This window comes from Andrographis paniculata, unplaced genomic scaffold (genome assembly GCF_009805555.1).
Source record: "Andrographis paniculata isolate CXL003 unplaced genomic scaffold, ASM980555v1 Contig59END, whole genome shotgun sequence".
NCBI lineage: Eukaryota > Viridiplantae > Streptophyta > Magnoliopsida > Lamiales > Acanthaceae > Andrographis > Andrographis paniculata.
The window spans coordinates 4254757-4264885 of record NW_026137594.1 but is presented as its reverse complement, the minus strand read 5'-3'; the positions used below and the strand labels follow the sequence as shown (position 1 = coordinate 4264885).

The window sequence follows — 10129 nt, the reverse complement described above, 5'->3', positions numbered from 1 at the left end:
ATAAATTAGGGCTAGTGAACAACTTAAATTGGGCCTTGAAGTGTTTTCTACTAATTGGGCCGCATGTGGAGGCTCAATAAATATATTCGGCCCAATATAACGGAAAAGTTTATTTTTATTTTTTTAGATAATTAAAGCTGAGAAAGGAAAAGGGTGGAGGGACTGCAGAAGAAGCTGCTGCCGGGAATGGAGTCGTCGCCGTCATCGTCGCTGAACGTGGGAAATAGGTGAGTGATTTCGCCTTCTTCAGTGAAATTCGTCTTTGCTATACTGTTTGGTTTTTGTATCTGTTTCGAGGAACTCAAGGTTGCTTCTTTTTTGGGGTTTGGTAATTGGGAAACTATGAGAGGGTAATTGCAAGGTCGAATTTATTTTCTCCGAAAAGTGGACGAGGAATTGTGAGAGTCTCTGGTCGGTCAGTTCATGAGTTTGTGAAATTGAGAACCGAATATTTACCTTCGAGGTTGCGTGTGTCCACTGCAAATGGCGGTGGCTTCAGGACGGAGGGACGAAAAGGCGTCGTTGGCGAAGGTGATGGTGTCATTATTGTTGACCATGGTTCGCGTCGCAAGGAGTCCAACCTTATGTTGAGTAAGCAGTTCATTTTCATGATTTATCAGTTTTTTTCACTATCGATTCGTAGTTTGCGAATCGAATACTTTGCTAGTTAAACTATTGTGGTGGTTTTGTTACCAATTGTTCAGCTGTGCTAGAAATTCAGCGTATTAATTTTAAACTGTCATGTATTCTTCTCGATTTTGTATTCTACGCCTAGATTTCGACCATTATTATACTCGCAGTAAATCATTTCAACTGAGTAGCTTTTTTATGCATTCGATGATTCACAGACTGCACGATTGATCAATGAACTATTTCTAAAAAAGCATGTTGTGATTTAGAGGATAATATGCAATTTGTAATGGTGGTTACTGTAATTTCAGTGCATATGCTGATACAATATTTACTGTGATGTTTACTTGTTCAGATGAGTTTGTGGCTATGTTCAAAGAAAAAACTCAATATCCGATCGTCGAGCCAGCTCATATGGTATTAATCCCATGTTTTACATCTATTATTCAATGCAAATTTATAGATTTTTCATTAAGGATCTGACTTAAAGATGCTTTATTCCATGTGATATCTTCCTTTTGCAATTAGGAACTGGCTGAGCCATCCATCAAGGATGCTTTCACTGCATGCATTCAACAAGGAGCACGCCGAGTTATTGTGAGCCCTTTTTTCTTGTTTCCTGGAAGACATTGGCACCAGGTGATTCCATAGCAGATAATGTAGATCGTAATTTTGAACACCCCAATTAAATGATTATGTTGCTTGGATGCCGATGTGCTTGACTATTTGCAATTTACAGGATATTCCTTCTCTAACTGCCGAAGCTGCAAAAGAGCATCCAGGGGCGTCATATGTGATTACTGCCCCTCTTGGTCTGCACGAACTGCTCGTGGTATAATAATATCATCCTATATCCGGTTTTAGGTTTTAATCATGATCCCTAAGCGGAAAAATGAATTTAGGTAGCAATTTATTGCAGGATGTGGTGAACGACAGAATTAGTTATTGCTTGAGCCATGTTGCTGGCGAGGAGGATGAGTGTTCTGTATGCGCTGGAACAGGAAAATGTCGAGTCTATAGTTAGTCCGTTAAGCTTACCCGTCTGAAAGTCATGTTGGATATTGGCATCGGTGAATTTTCAAAATTTCAAAATTTGCAATGCACATTTTATGCGTAGTGTTGCAGTTGTTAAAATTGTTTCATGTCTTTCTGATCTCAACCCTTTGCTCATATCTTTGTTGTGAGTAAATTAAACTTCGAAATTGACACGCAACTGTCTGATGTCCCAGGACACAGAATGATGATGTTTTGAATAGAACAGAGAGATTCCAAGGATGATCATGTGGAGTGATTGTTCTTGTCGTCGACTATCGTCTGGTCCATCTTGCCAACTGTCGGGCGGGCAATCGCAGCACACGTGGTCCCATACACAGTTTGAGTCACACGTACACACACTCGCAAGATGCTGTGTCGCATCGCAATTTATTGTTACGGCTTCGACTGAAAGGTTGACAATGTTTCAGAGATGCAGCCAGAAAGTTACTAAACACAACATGTTGGAGATACAATGCAAATGGGGTCAGGACAACCACCCTCTTCCTTATTTCAACTACTTCTTGTAGGAAAAAAAACTTGCCTATAATTCACCATTTTGCCTAAGCTAACTTAACTGTAATGAAAATTATGCTATGGTCTACACTATTATGACAAATTTCTGTTCTTGCAAAACTTACCTGGAACTTTGAAGCTCATTGCCAAATAGAACTGCTGTACCCTAAGGATTGTAAAAGAATTTGATGTTTTTTTCTTTAACCTCTGTGGAGGAAGTGAAGTAGGATTTCCGGAAGAAACGAGGGTCTTCAGTCTTGTACTAGCACGTTAATGTTATCTACTTCATTCGGAGATGGTCGTCGGAGCTCTGATTGCTGAAAGACTCGGTGGAAGTGTATGATGCTTGAGCTTTTGTTGCCTGACCTGACATCAAACTGTTTAGGCTGTAGGAGGATCTAGTGGAGCAGGCTGAGATGGAGCTGGTGTTCAAAAATGGAGGCTGGTTTGGCTCTGGGATTTTGCGGTTTTCGTCTGTAAGCATCTGCACAACATCCACCATTGATGGCCTCTGTGTGGCAGATGCCTGTGCGCATAGCAGCCCGATTGTCAGGACTTTGGATGCTTCTTTGGCTGGATAGGCATCTGCTAAACATGGATCTACTGATTCTGTTAATTTGTTAGTCTTGTAAAGCTTCCATACCTGGTTCCATAAAGACTGGATGAATATACAGTTTATGTATAGTGGGGAATGTATACAAATGGTGTGAAAATGGTTAATTACTGTTTGTAGAAGAGATCCGGATTCCTCGACAAAAGCATTGCTCTTTCTACCACAGATGATTTCGAGAACCAGCACGCCAAAACTATAAACATCAGCCTTCTCGGTGAGTTGCCCTTTTATGAGGTACTCGGGGGCCATGTATCCTCTGCAAACCAACAATCATGTGTTAGTTTATAATAATAGACAAATCTATTGCAACATGTTTATGATATTGAAGGGAATCAGTGTGCTACAATGTGCCTGCAATCCCTGTGCTGAGATGAGTTTTATCAGCTGCAAAACATCGTGCTAGGCCAAAATCTGCGATCTTGGGGTCGAGATTCTCATCAAGAAGTACATTGCTGCTCTTGATGTCCCTGTGGATTATTCTGAGTTCCAAGCCTTCGTGAAGGAATGAAAGCCCTTCAGCTATTCCAACAATAATGTTGTAACGCTCCTTCCAACTCAGAACTTTTACTTTGTTCTTTTCTGTAGTTGGATCAGACAGCATATCATCATATAAGATTTTGGTAATGTTCTTATCTATATTAGTGAAGGGAGGAAGAGACTTACCGAACAGGTAATGTTCAAGGCTCTTGTTGGGGACAAATTCATAAACTAGAAGACTTTCAGGGCCTTCAATGCTACAGCCAAGAAGCTTGACAAGGCTCTTGTGCTCAATTCCGCTGATAAGATTGACCTCGTTGAAGAACTCGTCGACCCACTGCCGGGTGCTGAAGAACAATCTCTTCACAGCCACGGTTTTCCCACTCGGTAAGGTTCCCCTGTAAACAGAACCTGCTCCTCCTTGGCCTACTTTCCTTTCGGGATTGAAATAATTGGTTGCCTTCTCCAGCACTTCGTATTTGAAATTCAAACCGGACTTGTTGTAGGAATATGAAATCTGGCCTAGATTGTTGCGTTCTGCACAGAATGCAAGTTGAATGATGCGAGAAATCGTAACTTCAAGGTATCTTGCAAGAATCATTTCAGTTAATAATACCTTGCTTCTGTTTTTTCCATCTTCTGAAAGCAGCGTAAGAGGAAAAGAGACAGAGCATGACGAAGGCTATCATGGCCAGAACAACTGCGATTAATTCTCCTCTTCGAAAGACCCCTGGAAGAATAATAACCAGCAATTAGGGCACAGAGAATACACAGTGTGGTGATTCTGATCGTACTTAAGGAAGAAGGAAGGTAGTTCGTGAAACGTAGTGGGAATTTATGGAGTGATTTGGCTTAAAACTCACCAGAATTTGAGTTTCCTTCCAGAGATTGATTTGAGAAAAATTTCAATGTCGAATACCTCACATAGCAGCCAGTATACAGCGCTCTGCCTTCTCTCCCAGGCAAACATCCGGTAATCTCTCTTCTCGCCTTTGCGAAACACGCTCTACAGCCTTCCTTGGTCAGAGTATTCCAACACTGCGCCAATCCAAACACGCCTTTACCCTCCCGAACGGCATAACCGCCATTCACCACTGCGCTCGTGGTCACATTACGGAGCAGCTCCCCGACATTCTTCCTGAAATCGGAATCCATACCACCAGCTTCGTCACCGACCGTGGAGCTGCAATTCACCTTATCGGTAACTGAATCCACGCTCTCCTTGAAAAAACTGTGGTTATCGTAGCGCAGGAAGCAACCGTCGAAGTAAATGCGGCCGGAGACCGAGGGAAGGCAGCGCGGGAGGCGCGTGCGGCTCGCGGCGTAGCACTGGAGGCAGTCGTTGTGACGCAAATAACCGTAGCACTGCGCCAGAGTGTATATCGAAACCTTACTCGAATGTACGGCGTTCTGGCCACTTCCGTTGGCCGTGACTCGCTGCGAAAGGCCTTCCATCAACGTGACAAACATAGGGATAAAAGTGGTGTTCGGCGGCGGCAGAGACTTGCCGCAGAACAAACCAGCTTCGTAAATCGTCGATTCGGCAACGGAAAACAGCAACATTCGAGCCGCGACAAAAATCACGACGGCGATCATCCATCGTCGGCGGCGCAAACTCGGTACCAAACAATTCATTAATAAAAACTCCTGCAATTGATTAGATACACCAATACGCAACTGCAGCGGCATTCGAAGCCGTTGAAGCAAGATCGCGACGGAAAAACGGCAAGCAACTGGTAGCTTAAATGGAAATCAGATTGGTGGAGCTAACAGAAACGAACCGTGAGGACGCCGGACGAAGAAGAACACTTCCTCCTCCTCCTCGTCGGATTTCTTCTTCTCACTGTAAAGCTAAGCTTCATTATTAATTATACCAAGTAATGCTACTGCATCCACAATTACGAACATCAACCAATCTACACTGTTGACACCTCATCAACTGAAAAATGGACGGCGGGAGATTAACCCTTTGTAACTGCATTTACCACTAATTAATCTAAAGTAACACTGGAGTACTTTATTACTAGCCTAAATTTTACAAAATTGACTTTTTAAAACTGTTAGCTATACTTTTCATAAATTTTGTGTCTAACTCTGGTCTTATTTAACTGTAGTGACGATAAATTTTAAAAACTCAATTTCTAAACCTCTAAAATTACAAATATATTTATTTTTTTTATATTTAGCCTCAAAAAATAGTAAATATACTAAAAATAGTTATTTTTCTTTAAGTTATAAAAGTTTATTTTTACAATTTTTTAAAACTAAATATATATATTTATAATTTTTTAAATATTTAGAAATATAAATATATAATTCGTGAATTCTGTACACTTTAGCGTAATTATTATGATGTCGGTCCCGTTACAAATGCATATAGTAAAGAAATGACATTAAATGAAATATTTTAAATAAAATTGCAATATAGATTTTATTTTTTTTTACCTTTATGGAATAAATAATGAATATATATATATATATATATAATACAGATTTATAAAATCTGGAAAAATGAATGGGGAAGCATGACTAGGTAGCAAAACAAAAGTTCAATAATTGTTTTGTGTTGCTACAATGTCAAAGTTGGGTAATCTTCAAACCTACTTGCCTTGTCTTCCTCTTTATTATTATTGTCTTTTCAAACTATAATTAAATAATATATATATATATATATATTTTAAATCATGATTATTTCACAGCTAGGAAATTACAGAAAAGTCGTGGCACATGAATTGCGCGTTCCCAAAATATTGGATAAATTAGGAATACATAATTAAAACAGCAGTTGGACCCAATATAGATATATATAATTAGGGTATGTGGTTGCAACTAATTAAATGAATGAGTTCAAATTTGAAATTGATGTAACATGAAATCTATTAATGCAAATAAATAAAAATGCTATGCAACGAAATAAAGTCCATAAACCTTATAATTATTTCATTTTCAATATTAATATATATATATAGCATTAAGATAAATAAATATACTTCAATATAATACATATATTCTTTTCGTTAAGCTTTTTTTTTTTTTTTTATTGTCATTACAGTATTTGTTTTTTTAGCCAAAAAAAAAAATATTATTTTTACTTTTTAATTATAAAAAATAAAAAATTATTATTATTACTCATTTTTATTAACATTTGTGTTTAAATATTTGACTCTGCAAATTATCATGAGAATATTATTTGACAACATCATTATGAAAATGTTTTCTAAAAATATTTTCATAAGTGTTATGAATAATATAAATATATATATATATATATACAATGTACATTTACTTTAACGGATTATATTATTAATAAGTATTAGTATTATTTAAGAATTTGTGGATGGGTGTTAAAATATATTTAGAAGCTATATATTATATTTACGGTAGTTGTCTTATTTAAAAGTTTTATGGGATTCTTGTATTATTTAGACGATTTATATATCACTATAAATATGTACGTATTCTTATGATTGAAATAGAGAATTTTAGTTTATATTCTAGCATGGTATCAAAACCAAATTCTCTCCCGGTACCTCAATAACTTGTTATATCCCGTATATATTTTTATATTTTATTAATGTATTTGCTTCTATCCAGGATCATGTTATTATTTTCATGTCGTCTCCATCTACTTTCGATTCTAACGTCGTTGAGAGTCCTGTTTTTTACTCTAACTCTATTGAGAGCGGGAGAGTCATGTTTCCGACTCTAGCCCTATAGAGTGAGCGAGTCATGTTTTCAGTTTTAGTTCCGTTGTGAGCGAGCGAGTCCTGTTTCCAATTCTAACGGTGTTGAGAGTTCTGCTTTTGACTCTAATTCAGTGGACGGCTACACCACTTTCAGACAATCTTGGTCAATTCAAATTCGTACGTGGAAAATCTCGGCTATATCTTTTTCGGTCACTTCACAAACTCAAGTTTGTTCCATCATATCTTGAGTTTGAGGAGGGGTGTTAAAATATATTTAGAAGCAATATATTATATTTATGTTAGTTATCTTATTTAAGAGTTTCATGGGATTCTTGTCTTATGTAAACGATTTATATATCACTATAAATATGTACGTATTCTTACGATTGAAATAGAAATTTTCAATTTCATATTTTAACACTAGGGTCAACTGATTTTATTTTCTCATAACTAGACTATTTTATCATTTTAATCTTGAAATTGGAGTTTGTCTCAAACTAATCGCATAAGTAAAAAAATTTTTCGCATTTTTAGTCCTCTGACACCGAAGATGTCTATGCGTTACCCGCGTAGCTCGTTGGAGGACACGTGTCCGTCATGTCAGCGACCTGACGGACACGTGGATTTTTTTATTTTTTTATTTTAAAGAAAAATTAATTTATTTACTTTGTCTTTTTTGTTAAAAAAAGAATATATATATATTTTTTTAAAAAATTTAAAATTAAAAATTTTAAAATAATTAAAAATAATAATACACGTGTTGCCAAGTGTCGCTGACTTGGCGGACACGTGTCCTACGGCGAGCCATGCGGGTGTTATGTAGGCATCTCCGGTGCCGGAGGACTAGAATTAAAAAAAAAAAATTACTTATGGGCTAGTTTGTTATATGTTCCAGATACAAGACTAAAATGATAAAGATGTCAGCATGACTAAAAAATCAATTTATCCTAAATTTTAATATAAATATTACTTGATAAATTAATTATATCCATGTATGTATGATTAATTATTCTTAATTAGTATATTAGTATAGCGGGCTTTAATCGATCCTGGATTTTAATTCATTATAATAAACATATGGTTAAATGTGATAAAATATTATTATACACTCTAATAATCCAAAATAACTGACATCCATAGCATATTGAAATATATTAAAGCTCATTTGGATTGAGATGTAATAGAGTTGAAAGTGCTTTAAAATTGTTAAATTACACCAAAGACATTTTATTAATATAATTGTAATTTTTTATAAAACTTTTATAATTTATTTTTAATTTTTATTAATTATATTATAGATTTCAAATTAAAATATAAAAAAATTGTTATTTATATTTTAAAATTTTAATTTAAAGATAATGTATAAATTATAAATAAAATTACAATCTATTTTTAAATGATTTATATTTTGCAACTTATTTTAAAATTATATAAATTAATAATTTTAGTATAATTAAAAAATTTATATACTCTTATTTAAATTTGATATCTCAATTATAATTTTAAATTTTAATTTAATTATAGTATATAAATTAAAAATAATAATATAATTATATTTTAAAATTTTTATTAAATATAATATATAAGTTAATTATTTTTATATTATACTATTATATTATTATTATTATTATTATATTGTTAAAAAAATAATTTTAATTTAAAATTGCTTTTACTTATTTCAATTTCAAAAGTATTTTTAGACTGAAATTAATGCAAACATGTATAAAATATTTTTTTAGAAATATTATGGTCATCCTTGAATATTATTAAATCTTAATCAAATCCAACCACAATTTATCCAACATATAATTAATAAATAAAAAAATAATTAACCATCACCTTCCCTCTTAAAATCACACATTATTCCAATATATAAACATATAAAATATTAAAAATCTAAAAATTTTCAAAAATAAAATTTCGCCTACACACCTTAGTTGTCCAGTTTACAGACAAATTTATAAAGATTATAATATGTAAATAATTATTGAATAATATAAATAATTATATATTAAAATTAAAATAATTAATTAATTTAATTAATATAAAATTTTATTAAAATGTATAAATATTATAAATAACAAATTATGTAGAGTGAACCAAAATAAAAATATAAACAATTTATGTGGAATGAGAAGTAATTGAAATGATATATATACATGCACAAAATAATACGGTGTGTTTGGTTTGTGTTTTATAAGTCTTGATATTATATATTTCATTCGTTCCAATATAATAGTGTTGTTTACCATTTTTGTCCGTCCCAAAGCAATAGTCTTATTTCCATAAATAACCCTATCACCATAAAACTACTCATACTTTTTCATTTTTATTACATAATTGCCACTATTTTTTTACTAATACACTCACAAAGGCAAAAAAGTCTTTTTATCCATACTTTTTATCCACTACCAATATAATATCAATATTTCTTAAATCTAGTTTCCAACTCAATTAAAACTATATTTATGGGACCGGGGGGAGTATAATCAATATATTTTTATTAATACCAAAAAATCTACTCCCTCTGTCACATTGAGAGATTGTCATTTTCTATTTTCGTCCGTCCCAAAACAAGGTTACAATTTTCTAATTTAGTAATTGTACTACATGCATAACATAATAAATACCCTTTCAACTTACACTATATTACACAAATGTCATTACTTTTATATTATACAATATTAATAGAGGTATTTTTGTCTTTTTCACAACAATCCATTATAATACTAATATTTAAAATTTTATTGTGTAAAAAATAAACAACAACCTTGTTCTGGAACGGAGGAAGTATATAATATTGAGAGTAATGAAAAAAGTAAATAAATAAATAAATAACAAGATTTTGGAAACATCGTACATTGGTGAATTATGGTGTGTTTTCCTCCCTTGATGGACGGCGATCATAACATATCCTAAGTAGGAATAATTTAAAAAGTTGATTAGCATACGAGAAAAGTCATCCAAAATTATATAACAAAATGAATTGAAAACTTCTGTCCTTTTCACGTCAACCTCGTGTGTCTTTGTTTTCTAACCCTAAATAAATACTCTCGAGTCCCACATAATTTGTTTCTATTTTTTATTTTCGTCAGTTCCACATAATTTGTCCTTTTATTTTTTGGAAAATTAATTATACACTTTAATTATATTTTAAAATTTTAAATTTAAATTT

At 33.4% G+C, this 10129-nt stretch overlaps 2 protein-coding genes across 7 annotated transcripts; one reads left to right on the top strand and one right to left on the bottom strand.

Moving 5' to 3' along the window:
- Positions 1-112: 112 nt before the first annotated feature.
- On the top strand, positions 113-2903 carry LOC127258119 (sirohydrochlorin ferrochelatase, chloroplastic). 6 transcript variants are annotated; one of them, XR_007840213.1, is made up of 8 exons: positions 113-227; positions 350-591; positions 986-1047; positions 1159-1269; positions 1370-1462; positions 1550-1649; positions 1860-2148; positions 2398-2903. XR_007840213.1 is itself a non-coding variant. In XM_051284795.1 (7 exons), exons 1-7 carry the CDS (start codon positions 187-189, stop codon positions 1880-1882), a joined length of 672 nt encoding a protein of 223 aa, XP_051140752.1. In that variant the 5' UTR covers positions 113-186; the 3' UTR covers positions 1883-2321. The 6 variants fall into 6 exon arrangements, 5 of the variants coding, with proteins under 5 accessions (XP_051140752.1, XP_051140754.1, XP_051140753.1 ...); XM_051284795.1 differs by lacking the exon at positions 2398-2903 and having other exon boundaries at positions 1860-2321; XM_051284796.1 differs by lacking the exon at positions 2398-2903 and having other exon boundaries at positions 114-227; positions 1550-1700; positions 1860-2321.
- LOC127258118 (cysteine-rich receptor-like protein kinase 42) lies at positions 2188-5146 on the bottom strand. Its single transcript, XM_051284794.1, has 6 exons — positions 4132-5146; positions 3885-3998; positions 3455-3805; positions 3136-3370; positions 2903-3047; positions 2188-2821 (listed from the first exon to the last, which is right to left on the bottom strand). The coding sequence occupies exons 1-6, from the start codon at positions 4955-4957 to the stop codon at positions 2459-2461; spliced, it is 2034 nt and encodes a 677-aa protein (XP_051140751.1). The 5' UTR covers positions 4958-5146; the 3' UTR covers positions 2188-2458.
- Between the last annotated feature and the right edge of the window lie 4983 nt (positions 5147-10129).

What these genes read in the sequence shown, in the direction of transcription:
- LOC127258118 (XM_051284794.1), bottom strand. Translation starts at nt 4,957, where the DNA reads ATGCCGCTGCAGTTGCGTATTGGTGTATCTAATCAATTGCAGGAGTTT. An exon ending in GGAAGGAAACTCAAATTCTG is followed by an intron (nt 3,999 to 4,131) that starts GTGAGTTTTAAG and finishes TTATTCTTCCAG; the next exon opens with GGGTCTTTCGAAGAGGAGAA. An exon ending in ATGGAAAAAACAGAAGCAAG is followed by an intron (nt 3,806 to 3,884) that starts GTATTATTAACT and finishes CATTCTGTGCAG; the next exon opens with AACGCAACAATCTAGGCCAG.
- LOC127258119 (XM_051284795.1), top strand. Translation starts at nt 187, where the DNA reads ATGGAGTCGTCGCCGTCATCGTCGCTGAACGTGGGAAATAG. An exon ending in GTCTGCACGAACTGCTCGTG is followed by an intron (nt 1,463 to 1,549) that starts GTATAATAATAT and finishes AATTTATTGCAG; the next exon opens with GATGTGGTGAACGACAGAAT. An exon ending in AGGAAAATGTCGAGTCTATA is followed by an intron (nt 1,650 to 1,859) that starts GTTAGTCCGTTA and finishes CTGATGTCCCAG; the next exon opens with GACACAGAATGATGATGTTT.